Source organism: Pelophylax lessonae (genome assembly GCF_965119305.1).
Source record: "Pelophylax lessonae genome assembly, chromosome: 11".
Taxonomy (NCBI): domain Eukaryota; kingdom Metazoa; phylum Chordata; class Amphibia; order Anura; family Ranidae; genus Pelophylax; species Pelophylax lessonae.
The window spans coordinates 171,532,367-171,559,832 of NC_138778.1; the positions used below are offsets into that span (position 1 = coordinate 171,532,367).

Genomic DNA, 27,466 nt, shown 5'->3' on the forward strand with positions numbered 1-27,466 from the left:
CAGGATTTCAGTCCTTTGCGACGTAGTGTGTTACCAATTGTTTTCTATGTGACTATGGTCCCAGCTGCCTTGAGATCATTGACAAGATTCTCCCATGTAGTTCTGGGCTGATTTCTCACCTTTCTCATGATCATTGAAACTTCACGAGGTGAGATCTTGCATGGAGCCCCAAACCGAGGGAGATTTACAGATATTTTGTGTTTCTTCTATTTTCGAATAATCACACCAACTGTTGTCACCTCTCACCAAGCTGCTTGGCAATAGTCTTGTAGCCCATTCCAGCCTTGTGTAGGTCTACAATTGTGTCCCTTACATCCTTGGAAGGCTCTTTGGTCTTGGCCATGATGGAGAGATTGGAATCTGATTGATTGCTTCTGTGGACAGGTGTCTTTTATGCAGGTGACAAGCTGAGTTTAGGAGCACTCCCTTTAAATGAGTGCTCCTAATCTCAGCTCGTTACCTGTATATAAGACACCTGGAATCCAGAAATCTTGCTGATTGATAGGAAATCAAATACTTTTTTCACCCATTAAAATGCAAATCAATTTATAACTTTTTTGAAATGCGTTTTTCTTGATATTTTTGTTATTCTGTCTTTCACTGTTATAATAAACCTACCATTAAAAATATAGACTGCTTATTTCTTTGTCAGTGGGCAAACGTACAAAATCAGCAGGGGATCAAACTTTTTCCCTCACTGTATGCAGCATAACAGTCCTGATTCATATTCTCAGCAAAATACCATCACAGAATTATACAGGCTAAGAAGAATCAGATAAAATTATACATATATTGGTCAAAATATGAACATTCCCATAAACTCTATGCTTTTAGCAAATCTCTCAAGTATTAGTAATAGTAAGGGTAGAAGAACACCATGCATCCCATACATTATTGTATTTTTTTGGGTAACCCCTATGTTCAAAAATGATTTTTTCATAGGGAAACACTTGATTTACCATTTGTAGCCACTAATGGACTGAGTGAGGGGTGGGTTGGATCCACTTAAGTGCCACAGCTTTACGGGCCAAGAATAATGTTTCCATTAGCATAGTCATAGTATGTCTGCCCACTGTTCCTCATCCAAAACACCTAGCAAGTATTTTAGTGGGATACATGGTACGGGTATAGATAAGACTGCAGACAGTACATCCATCGCCCGCTTCCAATATCGTGCAATAACTGAACACAGCCACAAAACGTGTAAAATCTGCACGTGAACAAATACACCAAGCACATGTAGGAGCAGGTACGCGATGCATGACATGCAGTCTGACGGGGGTTAAGTATGATTGATTCAACATATAAAGGTATATGAGTTTGTTATTTAAAGCTGGGGATACAGATAAATGGGATGAACATACCAGCATTTTAACATCTTGCCGACAGTGCTGTAGTCAAATGACGGCTACAGTGCAATCATCCAGTTCTGGGAGGACGTCAATAGAACTGCACCCCATGTTCCAAAACAGCTGCGGCACATACCTGGCACACTCTGTGATTGCTGTGCCCATCAGTTCTGCCTATCAGTGCAGCCTCATTAGTGCATCCTCATCAGTGCCCACCAGTGCCGCCTCATCAGTGTCTATCAGTGAAGCCTATCAGTGCTTCCTATCAGTGCAGCCTATCAGTGCTTCTTATCAGTGCCACCACATCAGTGCTTCTTATTAGTGTCCATCAGTGCAACCTCCTCAGTGCACATCAGTGAAGGAGAAAAATTACCTAGTTGTAAAATTTTATATCAGAAATTAAGAAAAACTTTTTTTCCAAATTTTTGGTCTTTTTTAGTTTGTTTAGGAACTCATGATTAACTCCTGATCTGTGCCCACCAGTGCCACCTCATCAGTGCCTATCAGTGCCAGCTATCATTGCCCATAAATGCCACCTATCAGTGCCCATCAGTGCAGCCTCATCAGCGCACTTTAGTGAAGGAGAAAAATTACCTGTTTGCATAATTTTAACAAACTATAAAAACCTTTTTTTGTTTTTTAATTTTCGGTTTGTTTAGCAAAAAAAAACAAAAAAAACAGTGATGATTAACTACTTTCCGCCCACCCACCATCAAATTACGGTGGAACGGTGCGGCTCTCGTTCTGGGAGGACATCATAAGAAGGCGCCCCAGAACGGCTGCTCTTGCGTACCCGCGGGGGCATGCAGAGCGGCGATCAAGGCCGTGACCCCGATCTTGGTAAAGAGCCAATGACATGGCTCCTTATAAATGTGATCGTCAGTGTCTAATCACAGCCGGTCACATGTAAATGCAGAAGTGCCATTTATTGGCACTGTCAGAGTGTGTGGCGAGGAAAGCCAATCAGCGGCTCCTCCTCAAAGGGGAGTGCAGGACAAGTAATCAGGGCACTGATCATCAGTGCCCTGAATACAGTAAAGCAAAAACAGTGCACATCAGTGACCCCAATCAGTGCCCACCAGTGACCTCAATCGGTGCCCATTAGTGATGAAAGTCAATGCCTATCAGTGCCTGCTCATCTGTGCCACCCGTCAGTGCACATCAGTGCCTCCTGTCAGTGCCCATCAGTGCTGCCGGTCAATGCCCATCAGTGCTGTCCACCAGTGCCACCTATCAGTGCTACCTATCAGTGCTCATCAGTGCCCCAAATCAGTGCCACCTATCAGTGCCCATCAGTGTAGCATATAAGTACACCCTCATCAGTGCCCATCAGTGCAGCCTATCAGTGCCACCTCATCAGCGCACATCAGTAAAGGAGAAAAATTACTTATTTACAAAATTTACTGACAGAAACTAAGAAAAACTCTTTTTTTAAAAATTTTCTGTCTTTTTACTTTTTTTTATTAAAAAATAAAAAAACCAGCAGTGATTAAATGCCACCAAAAGAAAGTTCTATTTGTGTGGGAAAAATGTTTTATAAAAATATCAAATGGGTACAGTGTTGCATGACCGCGCAATTGTCATTCAAAGTGCGACAGCGCTGAAAGCTGAAAATTGGCCTGGGCGGGAAGGGGGTGAAAGTGCCCACCCAGTAGGCAAGTGGTTAAACATAGGGCAGCGATAGCATTCCCATATAAAAGGTTTACTGTGGGAGCAAATTTTTTTTCTGCTGATGATCTGTGAAAAAAAAAAAAAATGCCCACCCAAGACATTTCTAAAATTCAGTAAAATTGGGTAAGAAAGGTCGCAGGGCGTATACACCAATAGAGGTGGAGACGCTCATTTCATGGTGACAAGCCATGTGTTGCAGTGTGTTAGTCTCAGCGCTCAGTACATTGTGGTTTCATGTGAGGAAGTATCGGAGCCACAGTCTGCTGCTCACATACATATACTGAGACGCTGACTATGACACATCTGGAGGTGGGGGGGCTGACTGAACATAATACCCTAGATTCTCAGTAACGACAGAGGCAATGACAGATAACTACAGAGAGCTCTCTGCTGCGCGACAGGCTCTGCGAGACAGCTACCAAAACCTGCAGAATGTCGCTGATTACTGCGAGAAGAACTACATGGAGGTAAGATTGGGGCAAAGTGGAAGGAATGGGTCCTTTAAGAAGCCCTTGCTTCAACTTTACAAACTCCCAGCTAATGCCATGTTTTTTCTTTTTTTTTTCACCCTGAAAGAGAAACACATAATGAGCTAGTATCCATCGCATACTAGCTCATTATGAAATACTTACCTTAGAACGAGCCCCCGCCCGTGCCGCCCGCTTACCTCTATTACGGGTGACATGTTCAGTCGCCCATCTTCCGGGATCGCGGCATCCGACCATCTGATTGGCCGGAGCCGCGGTGACGTCACTCCAGCGCACGCGCGCGGGAGCCCGAAGGTCACGGCACGGTCTCTGAAGAAACGACACCAACGGCCGTTCCTTCAGAGCGCATGCGTCAGTGACGTCACTGGCTGCGTGTAAGGTAAATATCTCCTAAACGGTACATGTTTAGGAGATATTTACAGTACCTATAGGTAAGCCTTATCATAGGCTTACCTAGAGGTACAACTTGCAGAGGAGGGTTTACTTCCTCTTTAAATGCTAACAATGATCTTCTCTTATTTCCTACTTTTTGAACTGTTAAAGATAAATGTTTTGTTATATCTGTTTAAACAGGGTAAAAAAATACCTGTTGATCCTGCCAGAAATCCAATGAGCTCAAAAGCTCTTGTGAATTCTGCCTCTGCTGAAATCCCAACCAATGTTACCACCTCTGATAACTGTAGTCTATCAGGAGGGCAGCCTAGAGAGAGAATTCTGCTCCTCCAGAGATACAGTACAGTGTGTGAGTGTTGTCACCCTATGAAAGGAAGTGTGTTATTGATAGAATCCCCAAGTGATAAGAAAGAGGAAAAACCCTGGAAAAAAGAAAACAAATGCACCCATCACACATGAAATACACACACTCACCGGTCACTTTATTAGGTACACCTGTTCAATTGCTTGGTAAAGCCCCGTACACACGTACTGATCGTCGGCCGAACAATCGGCCGTCTTTTGTCCAGGGCTGTTGTGTCTGTTGAAAACTGCAAAAGACTTCACACGAATTTTGTCGGCCAACAACAGCCGACTGCAGAAGTGATGTCATGTGATGGTTAACTTTCCTTGTCTTTTTCCTTTTCTGAGCATGCCCAATCTTGCAAATCTGCTGTCTGTCGGCCGAAATCTGTACTGACTGGCGAACAATCGGCCGTTCTGGTGTTGGCCAACAAAAATTTTAATGCCTGCACGACAGATTCTGTTCGGCCGAAAATGCGCTGTCGGCTGTCGGAAGCATCATACTAACAAGCCTACAATCGGCCGATCGGTCGTCGGCCGAATATTTACGGCCGACAATCGGTACGTGTGTACGGGGCTTTGCACAAATTGCTAATCAGCCAATCACATGGCAGCAATTCAGTGCATGTAGGCATCTAGAAAGGGGATTTAAGGTGGCATGGCTGTTGGTGCCAGGCAGGCTGGTCTGAGTATTTCAAAAACTGCTGATCTACTGGGATTTACATGCACACCTATCTCTAGGGTTTACAGAGAATGGTTGATGTCAGAGGAGAATGGGCAGATTGGTTTTAGATGATACAAAAGGCAACAGTAACTCAAAAAACACTCGTTACAACCAAGGTATGCAGAATACCATCTCTAAAAGCACAACACATTGAACCTTGAAGCAGATGGTGCCACTCCTGTCAGCTAAGAACCGGAAACTGAGGCTACAAGTCACACAGGCTCACCAAAATTGGACAATAGAAGATTGGAAAAAAAAATGGTCTAATGAGTCTTGAGTTCAGCTGCGACGTTCAGATGGTAGGATCAGATTTTGATGTTAACAACATGAAAGCCTGGATCCATCCTACCTTGTATTAACAGTTCAGGCTGGCTGTGGTGGTGTGATGGTGTGGGGGATATTTTCTTGGCACATTTTGGGCCCCTTAGTACCAATTGAGCGTTGTTTAAACGCCACGGCCTACCTGTGTATTGTTGCTGACCATGTCCATCCCTTTATGACTACAGTGTACCCATATTCTGATGGCTCCTTCCAGCAGGATAATGCACCATGTCACAAAGCTCAAATCATCTCACCACTGGTTTCTTCACCATGACAATGAGGTCACTGTAATCCAATGGCTTCCACACTCACCAGATCTCCATCCAGTAGAGCACCTTTGGGATGTGGTGGACTGGAAGATTCACATCATGGATGTGCAGCCAACAAATCTGCAGCAACTGCGTGATGCTATTGTGTCAGTATGGACCATAATCTCTGAGGAATGTTTCCAACACATTATTGAATCTATGCTACGAAGAATGAAGGCAGTTGAGAAGGCAAAAGGGGGTTCAACCCGGTAGTAGCAAGATGTACCTAATAAAATGACCGGTGAGTGTAGATACATAGATACTATGTTAAGGTACAGATACACTTTTATGTTGCCTCATCAAAATAGAACAATGGGAAATTGACCAAACATTTTTCTCCCAATTGATTTCTTGCTAGCTGAAACAGTTGATCCTGGAGACAAGTTGTATTTTTGGCACAGAGGGATTGTTCTCCAGTGTAGAGGATGCCAACACAGGAAAGAAAAAGGTGCAAAAAAGGGTCGAATCCAAAAAAAAAAGTGGTTCATACCCAATGACTGTCACCACACATTCGCAGGCAGGAGCTACTCACTGACACACAGGGGGTCATAGTCTTATATTAGCATTTTTTGACCAACCTATGTGATTATAAGGAGTCAGTGAGTACCTTTGAGGGAAGATGTTTGATGATGGTCTTTGAGCTTGGAGCAAAATTCTATTCGGATTTGATATTCAGTTGGAAGTTTGAGCTCCAGCTATGTTTTTGAACTGCAGAAGAAATGCAAAGCTGTTATTAAAAAAAAAAAAAAGGGATACGTTAACATTCAGGAGCATTAGGATTAGAGTAGGGGTTCAGGAATTTTTAATGTGCTTAAGATAGGATGGTATTCTTTGCTGTGGGGGTTCTGTGCCAAAAAACTACCAGATCCGTTATGGAGAGCTTATCGCGTCAAATGCTGTTACAATCATTTCTGTTCAGCACATTACTACTGTATTATTACTCCACATTGATCAGCATCTTCACAAACATCACTTGCAAGGAAGACTGAGCTGCCCTAACAGGGACACAGTATATTGCCAGCTAGAAATATTTTTTGGGCTTCATCAGGCTTTTCATTGCCAGTGTTGGTCATGTCACTTAAAAAAAGTAATTAGTTACCTGAGTAAAAAAGTAACCAATTACCAGGGAAAGTAACTTGCGTTACTTTAAAAAGAAAAAATCAAATATGTCAAATAACTTGTATGAGTGGTATTTGCTGAGTGGTACTGGCTGGCTTCATGGTACACTGGTACCTGCGTGGTACACTGCCGGTGTATAGGGTTGGTGGATAGGTGTATATAGTGGTCAGTGGATGTATAGGGTGAGTAGGTAGGTGTATAGAAGGGTCAGTGGGTGTATAGGGTGGATAGATAGGTGTATATAGGGGTCAGTGGGTGTATAGGGTGGGTAGGTAGGTGTATATAGGGGTCAGTGGGTGTATAGGGTGGGTAGGTAGGTGTATATAGGGGTCAGTGGGTGTATAGGGTGGGTAGGTAGTTGTATATAGGGGTCAGTGGGTGTATAGGGTGGGTAGGTAGGTAGGTGTATAGAAGGGTCAGTAGGTGTATAGGGTGGATAGATAGGTGTATATAGGGGTCAGTGGGTGTATAGGGTGGGTAGGTAGGTGTATATAGGTGTCAGTGGGTGTATAGGGTGGGTAGGTAGGTGTATATAGGGGTCAGTGGGTGTATAGGGTGGGTAGGTAGTTGTATATAGGGGTCAGTGGGTGTATAGGGTGGGTAGGTAGGTAGGTGTATATAGGGGTCAGTGGGTGTATAGGGTGGGTGGGTAGTTAGGTGTATATAGGGGTCAGTGGGTGTATAGGGTGGGTAGGTAGGTGTATATAGGGGTCAGTGGGTGTATAGGGGGGTAGATAGTTGTATATAGGGGTCAGTGGGTGTATAGGGTGGGTAGGTAGGTGTATATAGGGGTTAGTGGGTGTATAGGGTGGGTAGGTAGGTGTATATAGGGGTCAGTGAGTGTATAGGGTGGGTAGGTAGTTGTATATAGGGGTCAGTGGGTGTATAGGGTGGGTAGGTAGGTGTATATAGGGGTCAGTGGGTGTATAGGGTGGGTAGATAATTGTATATAGGGGTCAGTGGGTGTATAGGGTGGGTAGGTAGGTGTATATAGGGGTCAGTGGGTGTAAAGGGTGGGAAGGTAGGTGTATATAGGGGTCAGTTGGTGTATAGGGTGGGTAGGTAGGTATATAAGGTGGGTAGGTAGATGTATATGGGGGGGGGGGGGGTTGGTGAATGCACAGGTACAGTGCAGGGCTCTCACGGTTCCCCTCGGCCAGTCCACTCTCCCTCTCCGCTCTCCTCCATGTCACACATGCCAGTACCGCAGACATCAATGACAGGGTCATAGAGGAGTGAGAAGGAATTACACTACTGCTATCTAGTGGCGGTAGATGTAATTGCGGTAACGCCGTTTAAGTAATGGGAACGGCATTACCGCAGGGGGAAAAGTAATCAATTCAATTACTAGTTACCCACAAAAGTAACGGTGTTAAGTAACACTGTTTACTTTAACGCCGTTATTCCCATCATTGATCATTGCTCATCCATCAGCTCACCCACTACTCACTTAATTTAAACAAAACCCAATTTTCCCATCTTTGTACATGGTTTTGTATACAGTCTTCAAGTGTATTTAAAGTGAAAAGTCTCCTTGGAATGACTTCTCCATGAACATTAAACAGCCATTCACATGTGACTTGACCAATGCATAGCATCATGTTTGACTTCTGTCTGCGATCAGGCCGTCCAGCAATCAGTATTGGAAACTGCTGGCCATTTACTAGCGACGGCATGCAAGAGTAATTGGCGGATGAACTTCCAGTTTAAATCCAAAACTTTTTTCAGCTTTTGATAGAGTGGTTGCGGAATTAGAACCCATATCAGGTTTTTTTTATGTCCATCTCCCTAATGGAGAGATGCATTCAATTTGCCCAAGCGACCATCGATACCAAGACTGATATTGACAACAAAGTTGTCATCAGAACAGGAAAAGTGGGGAAATCTGTAAAGAAGAAGTCTCACCATGAACATTTTCTTCAGGGCTTTGTGGACAATCTGCTGGCTTCTGGTGTACATCCACGGCACAGTGCAGTAGATATCTACTAGTCGTGCACCCACACCGGAACGGATGTCAAATTGGGAGCAGCAGCTGTCTCCATGTAGCCAATGCCTCACAATTGACATCAATGGGACCACCTGCAATGGGATGCACAGAACACCTGTGCATGCCGTGTGGATTAACACGACCCTCACATGGGTGTATGGTGTAGTATGCTCACGTGAACAAGGAATTACAAGAATAGAGGTGAACAGTTGCAAATTCTTTGTTGATGATGGGTGCGTAGTTCTGTTATAACTTCCTTTGTAATTCCCCCTGGGTGAATTTATAAGGAAGAAGTGGTGAACATATATTTGCTTATAAAAGGGGAAAATGCAGCGCTATAAATAAAACATTAACAAATTATATCAGTATCACGATGAAAAATTTAAAAAAACAGTGTTTAACTAAAATAAAACACTTGACTATTTCAGTTAAACACTGTTTTTTTAAATGTTTCATCTTGATATTGATATCATTTGTTAATGTTTTATTTATAGCGCTGCATTTTTCTTTTTTTTTATGCACTTTTGGTGTTTATATATTTACACTAATTGCATGCTGCTGCTTTCTGACCATTTAGGCGCTGACACTAGATTTACTGATATATTTGCTTTTTTATGTCATATACACATTGAACAGCACTCTGGCTTTGTAAAATTTGATTGAAAATAATAAAAATTATAATGGAAAAAAAAAGAACAGCACTCTGGCCCGAGTCTCAGTTTTCACAGCCAACCACTGGGGTTAAAGTGGTTTTAAAGGTTCATTTTTTCCTTTAAAATAATAAACATATCATACTTACCTGCTCTGTGCAGTGGTTTTGCACAGAGCAGCCCCAATCCTCCTCTTCTTTGGTCCCCCGCAGGTGCTTGGTGCCCCCCTCATTGCCGAGTGCCCCTAGAGCAAGCTGCTTGCTCTGGGGGCACTCGTGCGTGCTCGCTCCCGAGCTGCCTCCTTGTGTCTATGGGACACACAGAGAGCGGCTTAGTCCCTCCCCTGCTCCCTCCTCACTGGCTGTGATTGACTCAGCCAATAAGGAGGAAGAGACCCGGGAGAGCCACTGCTCTCGTGCACATCACTGTATTGTACGTATTGGGGGGGGGGGCTGTGAAGGGAGCTGCACACTGAATGTTTCACCCTTTACAACCTCTTTAAACAAAGGCTTGTCATACCCAAATATTCCTGTATGGAACACTGTCCACACATGGGCTCTCAATCAGCGGAGCATTTCCAGAAGCATAAAGAAGTCACCATCCACAAAAGTGATCAGTTCATTCTAATGCGACCCACAAAAAAGATGTGCTTAGCCACGATCAGTGGTGGAGCAGCCAAAAGCCATTCCCCTGCAAGCCACTTGCAATGGCTTCTTCATTAACCTCCCTGGCGGTATGATTGTTTCTGATTTTAGGTGCTGAAAGCGGTACCATTATTTTGCATGTAATTCTTAAGGACGAGCAGCCCAAACCAAATATTTATATATGATTTTTTTTTACTGTGCGTTCTTCTTTATAACATCTCGGGTATGATAAAGTTTGAAACACAAAATCATAAATTATAATATAATAAATAACTATAAATAAGTTAAAGTGTATATATATATATATATATATATATATATGCGTGTGTGTATATCTATATATATATGTATATATATGTGTACTGTATATACGTATACATATAGTATATATATATATATATATATATATAGGTATACATATATTATATATATATATATATACTGTATATATGTATGTGCGTGTATACATATATATATATAGATATACGTGTAACATGATAAAACTCAAGTTATAATGTGATTAGGTAATTTTGATATATTCGCTTCTTATTCAAGTGAATGGTGAGTTTTTCATTATATTAGGTCCACTTTGTTATTCCTGCTCTGAGTTTTGCATATGTTGTCAAAGGAATACTATTATTCCTGAAAATCCTAGATGCATTAGGATTAGAAGGAATTCCAATAGCTTTATAGCACTTTGTAGAAAAACATCCTGGGATGATAGGGATAAAATGTGTATGATGTCAATTTTAAATAAAACATAGGCATTAGATGGTGGTAAGATGTACAGGGATTTTTTTTAATGACCTCTTTTCCAACCATACCATCAACATAATTTTATTACAGGTATTTATATAGCACAGACAATTAAGCAGCACTTTACATATATAATATATAATATATATATTGTGACAGGAAGTCAGGTAAATCTGTGGATGTAGTCACAGACAGGAGATACATTTCCACCTGGTTTAGAGAATTCACCAATTACTATAGGGTGTCGGCTGCAGAGATAGCCAGCAGGAAGTTGAAAACCATTCAGCTGTTCAGAATGAGGAAATGAAGGCCTATATAATTTGTCCAAAGGAAGACTAAGGATTGCTGCCTCCTGCCGCTGTGTGGGCTGGGAGAGGAGGACAGTCAGATGTGTGCCCCCTGAAAGCTGTGTGAGCATGGGGAAGACCTCCTGAAGCGATGTGGCTGAGGAGGGTAACAAGTGTGAAGACTACTCAAAGTGAGGTCTTGGATTGTTTCAAGGTGAAAAGAAACCAATGGACATTTCCTGTGTGAAGGGGAAATTAATTAAGACTGAAGACTACTCAAGGTGAGGTCTTGAACTATTTCTATGTGGAAGAAAATAAATGGACTATTGAGTGTCTGCTGTAGGATCAGCAAAGTTTGCTCCAACAGTAGGTTGGAGACAGACTTCATTAGATAGGTTCCAGTGTGTGGAAGGTAGCCGCCCACAGTGGCAAGGATTTTATTTATGTTTATTTTGAATTATGCTGTTTTTGGAGCCCCACAATATATATATATATATATATATATATATATATATATATATATATATATATATACATATACTGTATATACACAAACACAATATATACAGTATATACTGTATATTACATTGACATCAGTCCCTGCCCTTCAGGAGCTTGCAATCGAGGGTCCCTAACACACACATGCATACATACTCTAAGACCAATTGAAGTGATTGTAAGTTCTCTGATTTTTATTTTCTATTAAATAACAAACATGTTATACTTACCTCCTCTGTGCAGTGGTTTTGCACAGAGCAGCCCTGATCCTCCTCTTCTCGGGTCCCTGGCTGGAGCTACTGGCCCCTCCCTCCTGTTGAGTGCCCCCACAGCAAGCAGCTTGCTATGGGGGGCACCCGAGCCGAGATGCATCTCCGTGTATCCATTAAGGATGTGAACTGCCGTTCGGCCCTGTCCCCTCTCTCTCCTGATTGGCTAACTGAGTTTGATTGACAGCAGAAGGAGCCAATGGCACTGCTGCTGTGTCTCAGCCAATCAGGAGATAGAGTCCTGGATGGCTGAGACACTCGTGGACATCGCTGGATAGAGAGGGGGGTCAAGTAAGTATTAGGGGGGCTTAGGAGGGCTGCTGCATAGAGAAGGCATGTTATCTTATTACATAGAATTCATTAAGATAAAAAACCTTCTGACTTCTGAGCTTCTTCTTTAAGCTATGAACTGCCTTTGGAGTGTGGGAGAAAACCGGAGTAAAACCAGAGACAGGTGGTCCATTTACATCTGACCAACCATAGAGGATAACAATTACGATTTTATTAGGTAGATAGTGGGTTTTGTATTGTTGAGACAATGTGTTAAATAAAGCTATTTTCTACATTACTATATGTGTCAGATCACTAGGTCCTCTTACATTATACTTGTTTATGGATACAGCACACTGTGTGTACATTTGAGGTTGAGCTCAGTCAGGTTTTTACATCTCCTTTTTTCTGATTTTTAACCATAGAGGAGAGCAAGCTGTGTCTGTGTCCGCGGGGCGGACACCGACCTATCTTCGCCAGCTCAGCAGGGATCAGCAAACAAATTCCCTGCTGAGCAAACAGATCTCAGAAGGATTCAGCCCTGTGTGAAAGGATCCTTAGGCCCCTTTCATGCAGGTGTTCAGTCTAGATTAGTTTGTCATTTTTTCAGACGGATCCAGACTAAACCACAATGCATGTCTATGGATGGGCGGATGTAAATGGATGATCATCTGTTCACCTCCGCCTACATCCATGTCCATTCAGGTACATTTTTTTAAACAGAACAGTCAATGAACAGAACAGAATAGAAGTAAACGGATATAAATTGATGCCATCTGTAAATTGAAAATAATAGGATTTTTGACTTACCGTAAAATCCATTTCTCTGATGTTCATTGACGGACACAGCTCCTAATCTTAACCATTGGGTTATACTCCCCCCCCCCTACAGGAGTAGGACACTAGGCAGAAAAAAATCAGGCTATGTCTATGGGCAGTCCCAAGGGGTATACTCCCTCTCTCTGCTATAGGCACTCAGTTTTGTTCCAAGCAGTGTCAGAAGAATTACAACTCCACAGAGGGGTGGGTGTTGTGTCTGTCAATGAACATCAGAGAAATGGATTTTATAGTCAAAAATCCCATTTTCTCTTTCCTTCATTGACGGACACAGCTCCTAATCTTCTTAACCATTGGGATGTCCCAAAACAGTGTTAAATATGAGGGGTGGGAACAGCAAAAAATAAATTCCCAAGGCTAAACTATAGCCAACCAAGTAAACAGGAGCTCAACCAAAACAACTGGAGCCCACTGAAAAGAACAATACACCCTCAAAGAGGACCAGGTCCTCTAAACATCAGCCTGCAAAACTTTGCGGCCAAAGGCAGCATCTGCAGAAGCCACCACATCCACTTTATAGAACTTTGTGAAAGCGTGTATGACAACCTTGCAAATCTGCACTGATGCCTGATGACGGAAGGCCCGGGAGGCACTGAGCGCCCTAGTAGAGTGCACTTGACAGGGAAAGGAGGAACCTGACCCTTGATGGAATAGGCCTAAACCACTGTCTGTCTGATACATCTGGAAATAGTCGCAGGGAAAGCAAGCAACCCTTTCTGAGGCCCATCCGTGAGAACAAATAGTAAGTCTGATTTCTTAAAAGACTCCATAGCTTCCGGGTACACCCTAATTGCCCAGGCCACATCCAAGGCATGCAAAGCAATTCCCTTTGGCCTGGGACACAGAGAAGGTAACACAATGTCTTCATTCAAATGAAAATCAGATACAACCTTTGGAAGGAACGACGGACAGGGGTGAAGAACCACCTTATCTATGTGAACGACCAAGTAAGGTGAACGACAGGATAACACAGCTAATTCCGACACCCTGCCAGCAGAGGTGATAGCCACCAAAAAGTCCACCTTCTGGGACAGCGCAAGCAGAGGAATCTCCCGAAGATTCTCAAATGGAGGCTTCTGGAGGACTGATAGCACCAAATTGAGGTCCCAGGGTGGTAACGGAGACGGCACTGGAGGAGCAAAGTGCCGAACTCCCTGAAGAAAGTACGCACCAGGGAGTGTGTTTTCAGGGTTTTTACTCAAACCTGTTTACAGTTCCCAGGAAGGAAGGCAAGGTACATCCAATCCTGGACCTCAAGGTGCTGAACTGCTTTAAGCTGGTGACGAAGTTCAGAATGGAGTCCATTCACACGGTGATCGCATCCCTGCATTAGGGGGATTTTCTTTCCTCTATCGACATCAAGGATGCTTACCTTCACATTATAAAATGTGTCGGTCACAAGCGCTTCCTCCACTTTGGCATGGAAGAGGAGCATTATCAGTTTGTGGCGTTACCCTTTGGTCTCGCCTCTGCTTCTCGGGTCTTAACAAAAGTGTTAGCTCCATTGCTAGCATTGTTACACCAATGGGGGATTGAGGTACTGGGCTACTTGGACGACCTCCTTCTGCGAGCGGAGTCTCCTACTGCTCTGGTGAAAAACTTGGAAATCACCATACGATCTCTGAGGGAGTTCGGATGGATTCTACATTTTCAGAAGTCTGCTCTGCTTCTGTCCACAAAGCTGGACTATCTGGGTTAGCCAGAGTGCTCCTTCCTCTGGACAAACTCCAGGAACTGCATGCTGCGATTCATCTCCTGCTGTCCAGCAGATAGTCATTCCTCTGGACTTGCATGCGGTGCTGGGCCTGATGGTGTCTACCTTCGAGGTGGTTCCATTTGCACAGTTCCATTCGAGGTCCCTGCAAAGGGAGATTCTGGCCAATGGGACAAGACTCTGCAGCCTCTGGACAAACAGATCCGGCTGAGCTGGGGAACAAAAGAGACCCTGGTATGGTGGCTTTGTTCTCAGGTGCTTCGGCTGGGCAAATCTCTCCTCCCCTTGTATTGGACAGTGGTCACCACAGATGCCAGCCTGTCTGGCTAGGGAGGCGTCCTCGGCAAAAATTCTGCACAGGGGATCTGGACACTGGAAGAGTCCAGACCACCGATCAATGTTTTGGAATTCCGAGCGATCAGACTGTGCCCGGAACATTGGACAGATTGTCTGCAGGGATGTCTAGTGCACATAATCGGACAATGGCATGTCAATCACAAGGGGGGCACGAGAAGTGTCCTGGCGGCTCTGGAGGTAGCCAGCATTCTAAGGTGGGCAGAATGGTTCGTTCCACCCCTCTCCGCTGTACACCTTTCCGGGGTGGAAAACTGGCAGGCGGATTACCTCAGTCAGCAGGCGTTGGACCAAGGGGAGTGGCCCCTTAATCTGGAGGTGTTTCATCAGTTGTGTCTCCGATAGGGCATTCTCCATCGAAATGAGGGGGCTGTCGGCCAGGAGGAATGATGCAACTCAGGCTGAGACCCGGTCGTATGCGACCTTACAAGGCAAGTGGTGGGTCTATGTCGCGGCCGACCTAGCACGGAGCTGAGGTCTGCACGCACTCATTGACCAGACTGGGGTGACCACTGGATCTATATTTTCCAGCCCCTCACCCAGTCTGGCAGTTGATTGTAGATCTCACAGGAAAAAACCAAGAGAAAAATTCTATCTAAAAATAAAAAATTTGTTAGGACCAGAGATCCCAGCAAGGAACTAGGTTCTTACTCCTGATTAGGCAGTAAAAAACTGAGCACCTATAGCAGAGAGAGGGAGTATACCCCCTGGGACTGCCCATAGGAGTAGCCAGATTTTTTTCCGCCTTGTGTCCTACTCCTGTAGGGGACAATATAACCCAATGGTTAGGAAGATCAGGAGCTGTATCCGTCAATGAATGAAAGAGAAACATGACTGAACAGATGATGTCCGTGTGAAAGGGGTCTAAGTGTTATGGACCTGTGTTAGTGTAGGTGTAGGATTATAGTTGGTGGTTGTAAAGTGGTTAAGTGGTGATGAATAATTATAGGGATGGTTAAGTGTTTAGAGTTCATGTAAGAGATGGTTTAGTGTAAGAAATGGGTCTGGTGTAGGTAGCTATATAGCATAGTGCCCATTTACTTACCATGCTCAGATGCAGAAGGCAGGCCACTTTAATTCCATTAATATCAGCAAAAATCCATTCAGAGCAGGAAAACAAGAAAAAAAGATGATAGTCAACAGGCTGCAACCTTTTCCCACAGTTCCCTGGGTTCCTGGACATGCCCATGCCCAAGAAGTAAAAATTCCTCAGCTTCCCTTCATTGGCAGCTCAGAGAGGCCACACCTGGTGAGACAAAGGTAGATGGGCAAATGATCTGAAGCCAGGTTAGGGTCCTGTCAAAACTAAGGTGCAGCCACTTCAGTAAAACAAAGCAAATGTAGCACTGCCCCCTAGGGAGCTGCTGAAGATTACACTTTAAGGATTCCCCTGGGTTACCCATAGCAACTGCAAGCAGAAATCTTTATATTCTTGGCTCAGTCAAAGATTAGTCCAGGGAATGTTGTTTTGTGTTTTTTTGTAATTGGGATGGGAGAAGGGATGAGTGGGATACTCCAACTGTTAACTATTCACAATGCTGAGGACCCTAAACTTGAGAATGCGGCAAGGCCGCTACTTCGGCCTGCCACTTGAATGAAGATAAGGTAAATGTGTCTATGGAACTTCTCTTCAGGGTACTTCCCTAGTACCCCCTTTCTCTCTGTGCCAGCTGACACCCATCCACTGACTCTACACTCCAGAGCGGTCCTCTTCCTGGGCAGACCCATGCGCAAGTTCCTCTGTACTCACGGACACTGTTTTTCCAGATTCACAGATGCCCCAACTCCTATAGTCAGCTTCTCCTGGACCTCTAGGTTCAGCCTCGCATACACTGGTTCCCCAGGCCGACTGCCTGTGACCACCACCAACTGTTGCAGAAGAGGAGGCAGCCGCCACCCTCCTGGGACCTGGCTTCCCGCCCACAGACCTCTACCTCATGTGTCCATGGCTTTTTATACCCTATCCCATAATGCACCCCTGTCTGTGCCAACCCCTGAGACAGTACCAAAAGCCTGAGTGTCATTGGTCAGGTTTCCTCCAGCATCCAACTTGCCTCCCATTGGATCTGCCGGGGACACTCCCTGAGACCAGATCAATCACACTCTGGGCACACTGAGTAGACCTAACTATCAATCCTGCTCCCTGATAAGCCGAATGCATAAATGTTTTACCTGCTGCTCTTCTGGTAAGCAGAGAGAGCCAAAAACTACACTTCTACCTAACACCTGACTAGGAGGGTGCTACACAAAGAAATTCCAAATAAACCTAAATCAGAACCTTATATGATTATCCCCATCAGAGTCCCCCCTTACATCAGGGTCCTCATCAGAGTCTCTCACTTACATCAGAGTCTACCCTTACACACTTGCAACATGGCTATCCTCCTGTAAATGCTGGGGGAAAGCGCATGGTTGGTTGTTAGGATGCCTGCAGTCCAAGCAACCAACAACAGTACAATGACAGTGCAGCCAAAGGGAATCTGTCCTAGAGACTGGAGGGGGGCATAAGAGATCATGGGCTGACCTGAAGACCTTTTTATGACCTCTATGAGAAACGACTGACCCTAGCTGCAAGCCGTCATAATTTGGAGACCCCGGTTATAGAGAATATAATATGCAGCCACATGTTACCCTGATTAAGGCACCTAGACATTGCTGTAAAGAGTCCCTGTTTGTTCAGCTTTCCTAATCAGTCTCTGCAGTGTATGCATGTTCTTTACCATCATCAACTTGTTTTCATAATTTTTTAGTGAATGCAGGTTTTTGATATTCTAAATCAAAATGCTCTCAAAGTTTTATTACTTAAAAATGATTGATCCTCTTGAAGAGCTGTCCTTGGCTTCCCTACAGGCTCCCGACAAGCGCAAGGCTCTGGAGAACACCATGGCTCTAGTCACCCAGACCCTGGCCAGCGTGGTGTCTCAAGTAGGAATTGCTGCCAGATACATGTCAGAGATGCTGGAAGAACAGAGCTTGGTTCTGCAGAAGGAGGAGGCTAAAGTCCGAATTATCTCCCAGGTTAGTTACCAGCTGTTTTCACAAAGCATGTGTTGCCTATGGGCAGAATATTTCCCATGCATCCTAAGACCTCTTCATAACCCTTTCCTCCAACAGGAACCACAAAAACTCTAATGTGAATCTGTACTACATTTTTTAAAAAAAAATTCTGCAATATACACCACATAATAGTAACTTTACAAGACAGAAAAGCCTTTATAGCATGCATCTATGATATAGTTTTACATTATTACTGTGGCCTGGGTTTCCCTGCGCCAGCTGCCACCCTTATGCACAATGGCAGTGTCCTAACTGGCCATTGAAACAATGTCATATAGTCCAATGGAACTGCAGTTGTCAGGGCTTAAAGTATTACCAAACTCTGGTTTAAAAAAATGATATTCTAGTATGTATTCTTAACTCAGAAAAGTACTGTCTTATGCTCTCAGCCTCATCAAAATCTCTAAATACTTTTTTTTTTTTTTTTGCTGCTGTGATCCACCTTCCAGTCAGAGGGTGGATAGGTTCGTTCTCTCTGGTCCCACTGCATGTAGGAACATAGTCACCTTGTCCTAGCAACAAATGATACTGGGGTAGATTTAATATAATCTGGTGCAGCTATTCATAGTAGCCAATCAGCTTCTAACTTCAGCTTTTTCAGTTAAGCTTTGGCAATACAACCTGGAAGCTGAATGGTTTCTATGCAGAGCTGCACCAGATCTTTCACTCTCCAATTTTAGTAAATAGTCCCACTGTGTAGCTGACAGCATCTCAACAAATAATGTCACTGTGTAGACGACAGCATCCTAGCAACTAGTAACACTATGTAGCTGACAACATCCTAGCAACTGGTGACACTGTGTAGATGACAGCATCCTAGCAACTGGTGAGATTGTGTAGCTGACAACATCCCAATAACAAATGACACTGTGTAGACGACAGCATCCTAGCAACTGGTGACACTATGTAGCTGACAGCATGCCAACAACTAATGGCACTGTGTAGATGTTAGCATCCTAGCAACTGGTGACACTATGTAGCTGACAGCATCCTAGCAACTAGTGACACTGTGTAGCTGACAGCCTCCTAGCACCTAGTGACACTGTGTAGCTGACAGCATCCCAACAACTAATGACACTGTGTAGACGACAGCATCCTAGCAACTAGTGACACTATGTAGCTAACAGCATTTCTAGTATGGCATCCCAACAACTAATGATGCTGTGTAGACAACAGCATCCTAGTAACTGGTGACAGCATGTAGCTGACAGCATCCCAACAACTAATGATACTGTGTAGACAACAGAATCCTAGCAACTAGTGACACTATGCAGCTGACAGCATGCTAGTACAGCATCCCAAGAACAAATGACCCTGTGTAGACAACAGCATGCTAGCAACTGGTGACAGTTTATAGCTGACAGCATCCCAACAACTAATGACACTGTGTAGATGACAGCATCCTAGTACCTGGTGACACTGTGTAGCTGATAGCGTCCTAGCAATCAGTAAGGCGGTGGCACATGCCAAGATGTATACACATTACAACCACACTCTGAATATTAGGGCTTGTCTCTCTACCCCGATACAGAGTTGGTTTTAATTGCCTTTAGTTTCCTTAGTTATGAACTGGAAGTAATTCTTTTTGAATTTGTCACAGCAGTAGCAACCTATTGTGAACGTGGTAGAAGTAAGTACTATATGTCGCACATGTCAGAACTCTTAACGAAACTGTGGCAAGGCTTTCATAAAGTAGGCACAGGACTTTCTAAATGGATCATGCCACCAGAAAAGTGTTGCACATGCTTTATTGAATCGCTCCTAATAATTTGGAAGGGTGTGATAGCTAGGTATCCACAGGCTTTTGGCAAAATAGTCTAGTATCAAAAGCCTAAAAAAGTTTTAACCCTTCCTCATTGTGTCTCAGCCTAAAAAAGGTTTGGCTAAAGTTTTTAATTTACCTTAGTCAATGTGCATAAATATGAACAGGAGCGGAGTATGTCCTTAGCCTAGGGATGGAAGTTGGAAGGTATTGCACTGTAATAAACACTATCTACAATGGAAGATGGAGAGCAAACAGTGAGAGTTCTTGTGCAGACCTTTGTGCACTGATAAAGGTAGAGCATGCGTCTGATAGCACAATAAAAATAAAACTTTCTTCACCGACTCTGCAAATGTAATGCTATGGACATAATATATTTAGAGATATGACTAAATGCTTCCATCTACTGTTATTTTGGAAAATTGTTTTTTTTTTTCATTGAAATAAATTCCATTGTCTTTTTTTGATGATTTTTGCCGTTGGAATTTGCTAGCTGTCAAGGTAATTTTAGGAATAATTACATATGCAGCTCCTTCATTTTCAAAGCCAACTCCCTAAATTGTACGAAGCAGACTCTGCAAAGAAGGACAATGATGGGCCAGCTCAACTTGAAACAAATATTTTAGTACTGAGAAATTACTGTGGGGTTATCCCCTGTCACCAGGTATCTCTCTGTGGCTACAATATCAATATTTAGTCTATGTCTCTCTTCTGCCACAAAGGGTGTCACTCTCTTGTAGTTATTTAAAAAGATGACAGCATCACAGGTTTGTATCAAGTCCAGTAGAAGGTTTATTAGAAGTCAGAGACCATAGTCAATGCATTTTGGTGGCTCATCACTCCCTTTTCATTAGGGCTGAAGAAGAAAAAATAATAAAATTACATAAAACAATATAAAACAATATACATAAAAAATTGTCAGAGCAAACAACCTATTGAAAAAGTATGGTGCATTGATGTAATAAATACGGTATATAGAATGCATAATCATCTCATTTGTTTACACCTAAGAGGGCTTTGTATGTGGATTCTGCATCATATAAATATATGCAGTTTATGTTGTGCTTACCCTCGAAGGACCCACTGTTTCTTGGGTCCCCTGTTTCTGTGCCCACAACTCTGCAAATAGCACCATACAAACAATTGATGTAGAGAGCAACCCCACCTCCAAAACCATATATTGGGGTTATCCTAACTAAGGGGAGCTATGCCATCATAATAGTTCAGCAGTCAGTAATATACCCTCTATCTTTTGCTGGCCAGCTTATTGGGGCCCAACTCTTATGTTGCAGCACCCAGGATAATGTCTCTTTCTAATACTTGCAAACAACACTGTTCATCTTTGTTAAAGTATAATGGGGTTTGGCCAATAGTCTCTCACTAACCTCTGCAATAGCAGGTGATCTCCCTCTGTTCCCTGTTTGCAGCACAACTGATCATTGTTTGTGGTGTCCTTCGCCTTGATCAGTCCCCATCAGCGTCTGTGTCTCCAGTGTCCCATAATGCCTGCCTCTGTTCCTCTCTCCCTCTCAGGTGCAGTGGTGAGTAATCTGCTGGCAGCCTGAAGCACACACAGTCACTCTGAATGTCCTTCACACTCTCTTTCTTGGCCTGGGAGCAAAAACCTACCCCTTTTCCTTCCTGTTGTAGGCTGTAACTACTCTGATATCTGTAGTTTCTTTCATAAGGCAACTTAATCTATTAGGAACTATTTTTCCCACAACCCCCTGTTCTTTACAGCGTTCATAGGGATCCAAGCGATCCTTCCTCTGTATGGTGGGCAGACCCAGCGGGCTACACAGGTTCTGTAATCACAGTCACAAATGCAGCTGTGCCTGTCCCTCTTTTGACAAAAGCAAGGACAGCATAAAAAAACAATGAAGCTGCAGCTGCTCCTCACCCTTTGAAGTGCGGACCACGACTGTAAGAAAAATAAAAAAAAACCTGTATATATATATATATATATATATATATATATATATATATATATATATATAATTACGAACAGTTTATACGAGAGGTGTCCAAAAGTTCATGGCCCGAAATGGAAGGAGTGACCACACAGACATGAAACTGGAAGAAGAGGGTTTGGAGTGGTCCATCAGCAACAGGCAAAGTGATGACAACAGCCTTCTGGGGGTGCTGCACACCCTCATAATCCCAGAAGACTGTCATCATCACTCTAGCCACTAATGGAACTCTACAAGTCTTCTTCCACTGTCTCCATTGACTACAGGAGGGGGCAAACTATTTGTAAGGAGCGAATGAAAACAGCATTTCATGCATGCACCATTTTCAGCGGTGAACATCTGGAAGAGTAGCTTGGTGCAGTGATAAAGTAACATGTCTGTGTGGTCACTTCTTCCATGTTGGGCAGTGACATTTTGGGACGCCCCTCATGTAAAGATAAAACAAAAAAAAAAAAAAACACAAAGATCTAATACAAATAGGAATATAATCATAAAACCCCATGAAACGATAAAAGCAATAACCAAGGAAACACTGCAGATAATATATAACAATAAAATTATACAATAGTAAATGATCGATCGTGATCAAATTACTCACACAACCAAAAAGCCAACCAAGAAAAAAAAGAAACAATATTTAAAAGTAACCATACTGTATACTGTATCCAGAGAGGAAGAAGAGTTTATTGTAATAGATGACATAATGATAACTTAATTAGCAGTCTGAGATATGGACGGCGAGAAATATACTATGAGTATTCTGCGTAAGAATGAATAACATATGAGGATTAATGCATGCAGAATAAAAAAAAAGTGTTAGTAAGGAATAGCAGGGGAAAAGGTGTTGGAATTATAGCAGGAAAAATAAATAGATATATACATGAGCCAGTACATATGGTTGAGATGAAAGGTACCCTGTTTGGCAGGATGTGAGAGAGAATTTGTGAGTAGAAGAGGAGGTGGAACTCAGAAGTCAACTACCTGTGCATGGCCAATGAACTGTGAGAGGGGAATTCTCCTCCCTACAGCTGCACATACTCAAACTGGAGGGGATGTTCATACCATCATTGGTAACGTAACCATATTAGGTCAATGCCATTGACCTGATATGGCTATGTGGCCATCCTAAGTCTAAGTCAATGTCATTGACATAATATGGCTATTTGGCCATCATAAGTCTAAGTCAATGTCATTGACCTGATATGGCCATGTGGTCATCCTAGATCTGAGTCAATGTCATTGACCTAAAATGGCCATTTGGCCATATTAGGTCAATGATGTGTTGCACATATGGTTAATAAACTTCACAGTGCATAAGGGGATGTGTGAAATTAGGGTGCTTTAATAAATGGTAGCTGCAATGAAATAGAGTACATTTGTCACTCTGGGAACGGGTGTAACTGACAGGACGTTCCCACCAGAAACAAGTAACTAAGTTCTCCTTTTCACTTGCTGTGCCTTCAGAAATGTGTCCTCTCTCTAAAAACATAGTTTTATTTGCAAGATTTTATTACTGAGAATATGATAGAATTTTATTTTGGGAGGGGGGGGGGGGGTAATTTATACATCATTTCTACTTTCCCTAACAAAATGTTATGTCATCCTGGACATAGGCAGATATGGTATGGTACAGCATAATTTTCTTTCTGTCTAGCAATTTCTTTAGGGGGTAAGGGGTAAGTAGCTGGTGAGGCATCCTCTCTATGACAGTTGCTCCCATGGGTGGTCAGTCACAGTTCCCCACTAGGCCAATTGCTGGTTATAATACCTGGTGGTATCTTCTTGCTAGTACACCAAGCTATTTGTTAAACTCTTTTCATAACATATTTGTGTAAGTTACTGTAATTCAAAAAGGGATGATAAAGAACTATCTGACACACTCTTACTTTTGTCCCTTCCCTCACCTAAAAGGCTAAATATACATTTGTCAAGTTAGTTTTTATTATTTATGTTTAGATTAGAACTTATTTAACAATGTCAGAAGCCGCAACATTTGGCCAAGGAAATAATTCAAAATGACAATATACAGTTCCTATAAAAATGGTTTAAATGTAAACCAGTAAAACAGGGCCTAGAAAGGAGTCGCAGTGAGCACCAGGATATACAGCGGTCGGTTAAAAACGAATAGGTGGGAATAGAAAGCATGGAGGCCTTAACTACCAGGTTTTTTGCCACGTCAGGTTATAGTTACCACTAATAACATTGTTCATTTTTGTGGCCAACTTTTTTCCTCTTTAATTCAGTTCCATCACCTAAAACTGTACTTGCCTTACTATCTACAATCAAAGTTCATGGCCGAGGAATGACAGCTGCTTTCCAGGTTCCCAATACAAAAGTAGTAGCAGAAAAAAAGACAATTGAGGTTTTTGCATTGTAAAGGAAATAATATAATAGAAGACTTGGGGGACAGTATCAGAAGGAGAGTTAAACAGTGTAGTTACAGATAAAAAGTGTAGCATTTACCCCCAGAGAGGTCACTGAAAATAACCCAGGTCTCCCTTACCTGTCCAGAGGCTGCCAGCCCAGGTACCAGCTCCAGAACACACGGGCAAAACCTAGGTTCAGTCTCGGGTGTCTTTTTGAAGAATTATTGCAGTGCTTGGGTAGAGAGATGAGGGTGCAGGATACTTGAAAGCAAGCACAGGCATTAGAGAACAAATTCTCAGGAAAAGTCCTTCCGTAGCAGCCTTTAAAGAAAATTAGCTAGCCATCCCCTCTACCTCCAGAAGTTCTTAAAAAAGAACTCCAGGCAAAATTTGTATTTTCCCATGCAGTGGGGCTGTGCCCATACAGCATGAGTTATCTGCTCGTTTTGTCCAGTGGCGCAAAGAAAAGCTATCCTTTCCCAATCCTTCCCCACTGCATGGGAAAATAAAAATGTTGCCCGAATTTCTTCTTTTAGTAGTGCTGGAGGTAGAGGGGATAGCTAGCTAGTCTCCCTGCGAGCAGTCATTATCTTTTTGAGGTTGAAGGATTATAAGAGGTGCATGGAAGTCAGCCAGCCCCCAGTCTGATGTACTCACCCTCCAGTCTGTCACCAACCAAGTAGACCTGTCTCATGATACAAAGAACAGGGGTTTAGTTGACACGCATTTGCAAACGCATGTGTAAGCTGCAGAGCCACGACATGGCACCCTGTTTTATCTGCAGTCCTAACACTTTCTAATTTAATGTCTCCACACTGGGAGCACATGGTTGCTAATGGATGGATGGGGGAACAGGTGGGAGGGAGACAGCCCAAACCTCCCCCAACCCACCCCCATCCATGACTGGTCTGTTGTCTCAAAACTCAAATAACTAAGTTGTAACGATGGTACAAACTGGAAAGGACCAGCTGAGAAGCATTAAACCTCCATCCCCTTTAGGGATGGAGACGCCGGGCACTACCTGCTTGGGTCTCACTTAAAGTCCCACCAAGCCTATTGTGTCTGTGTCATTATCTTTTTAGCAACTTCTGGAGTCTAACCCTCAAAGCACAGACACAGCTGGAGCTCTAGGCAAAAGGTCTTACTCTCAATGTACAGAGACAGCTCCCCAACCAGCTTCCCTGTAACACTCTTTAGGGAAAGAGGTCCTTCTCTATCCCAGATTCCTAAGCTAGTGCCTCCTCCCATTTTCTTTTGGTTCAGATTAGTTTAGGCCCTTGGCCAAGCACATGCTGAGACCTCATAAGAACAGCTTTTCAGTAGCACAAGCTGCCTCCCAGGGGCAGAGGCCCCAGAAGAGAGAGCACTCTGATCAGACCCTCCCAGACATTTAACCTTTCCCCAGCCATAACTTCTAGGCTTCCCTCCCAGGGATTGGCTGGGGTCAGATACATTTTCATCACTCAGTGATTAACCCTCTTAATCTTTTTCTGGAAGCTTCTTCCAGAGGCAGGCAGGAGCAATTAACCACCAGGCTTTGGGATAGACCTGACCAGGCCTGGAAAATAAATTGCTACTTAGATGGGTGCAGCAGAGCCAAAAATGTAATTTATCCAGCTTAGGGCAGAGTGCTACAAAAATATCTATAAAGTGTTACTAACTCTCTTGTAGCTGGACTCCCCAGTTTTCTCTAGAATCCAACAAATCTATTGGATGAGTGTAATGTCATCATAGGGTTTATAATGGCTGCAGCAATAATTAAAACTTGGAAAGGTGGGGATTTCCCGCCACTGGTGGCCATTCAAAAATATAGGAAGCCAGCACTTTGTTTATACAAACCTAAAAAAAATGTTAAGGTTGGATTTACTTTTAAAGGCTCATACCTGCTTTGTTCCCTTATGCATATAATAATTCAAATGCTATTTCTTTCCTAGTAGAACTGTAATTACAGCAGAGTGTATGGAATGCAGTGTGCATACTGGAAGCAGTTATAAGGCTCCGTTCACATATTGGCTTCCCGGATCGTGGGCAGAATCTCTGCGATTCTGAATCACGGCAAATCGCAGGATGCCCACGCAATTTCCGTCACCTACAATGGCACCCCAAACGTGGCACGATTTTGCAGGTTTTGTAAAATTGAGCAAACAGAAGTTCTTGTACTCGCCGAGTGACAATCGTGGCAAAATCGCGCTGCATTTAAGGTGCCATTGGAAGTGATGGAAATCACGTGGGTGTCCTGCAGTCTGCCGCGATTCTGAATCGTGGGCAGAATCGCGGTGATTCTTCCCGCGATCCAGGACACCAATATGTGAACAGAGCCTTAAAGTATTTAATAAAATCATCTGCATTCCATAGACACAGCTGTGTTTGTATTGTCCCCAAGTGGTAAGGAAATTATAGACTATCATCCATGCCTATGGTATATAACATTACAATAAAATTTTCATTCTATTTTTGTCTGCAGTTAATAGATATCCATGGCGAAAAAGTTTCCCGGCGCAAAATTGGAGGTTTGACAACTTCGAAGAAGTTCCCACACACTCAAAAAATTGTGTATGGAGAGAACAAAGGGCCACAGTCCACGTATACCAGAAATCCCATTAATTTCTCTTCCCTTGATAACACTGGTCATGGAGTCATGGTGAGCCTTTCAGTCCTTTTGTATGCTATTGCTCTTCATAAAGCCTAATTGAAGCCACATAAATGGATATTACATCAGATAAAAATTGTACATTGTACATTTTGTGTAGTTTTACATCCACTTTCCTTTGACAATAGTTGTGCAGGGTTCTTAAATACGATTGTGCAGTACAATAGCCACCAGAGTTTGACCTAGTACATTCAATAATCAGCTCTCAGTAAAAGACCTGGTCAGACACGCCCCTTCTCTGCAATATAAGTCTGTGTGAAGACACTTGTGATGAGGGGTGTGGTTATGCTTAGCGATGCCAGCACAGAGCACTGGTGTGGAAGGACAAAAGACCTTTAGGAGAAAAAGGGTATCCTAAGGCAGCATTTGTCAATCTTTTTTCAGTCCAGGCACCCTTTAAAATTACAGACAATCTCAAGACACCCTTTAAAATTCTGCACAGTCTCAAGGCAATCCATTCTAAAATGCAAAAAACTATGCTAATCGGTTTACATAATGCAGCAAAATCCAAAAGTCTAAGTTGAACACTCAAGGTTAGATGTGATTTATTCTTCCAAAGCAAATACACTTTTTGCACACTGGGCCGCTGATAGGGGGGGGGGGGGAACCACCAGTTCTCCTGTAGAGGGCCCGGGCACAGAGGAGGGGGCCCAACAGCATGGGGAATCAGTGTGGTCGGG

General features: G+C 43.2%; 1 protein-coding gene across 1 annotated transcript in view; it reads left to right on the forward strand.

Annotated features, from left to right (window-relative positions):
* Positions 1 to 3,252: 3,252 nt before the first annotated feature.
* ABI3 (ABI family member 3) overlaps positions 3,253 to 27,466 on the forward strand; it is an 85,217-nt gene continuing 61,003 nt past the window's right edge. Inside the window, exons 1-3 of the mRNA XM_082271933.1 lie at positions 3,253 to 3,487; positions 17,832 to 17,999; positions 26,601 to 26,777. Of these exons, the coding sequence (XP_082128059.1) occupies positions 3,383 to 3,487; positions 17,832 to 17,999; positions 26,601 to 26,777 (450 nt within the window). The 5' untranslated portion in view covers positions 3,253 to 3,382. The remainder of the gene's footprint in view (positions 3,488 to 17,831; positions 18,000 to 26,600; positions 26,778 to 27,466) is intronic.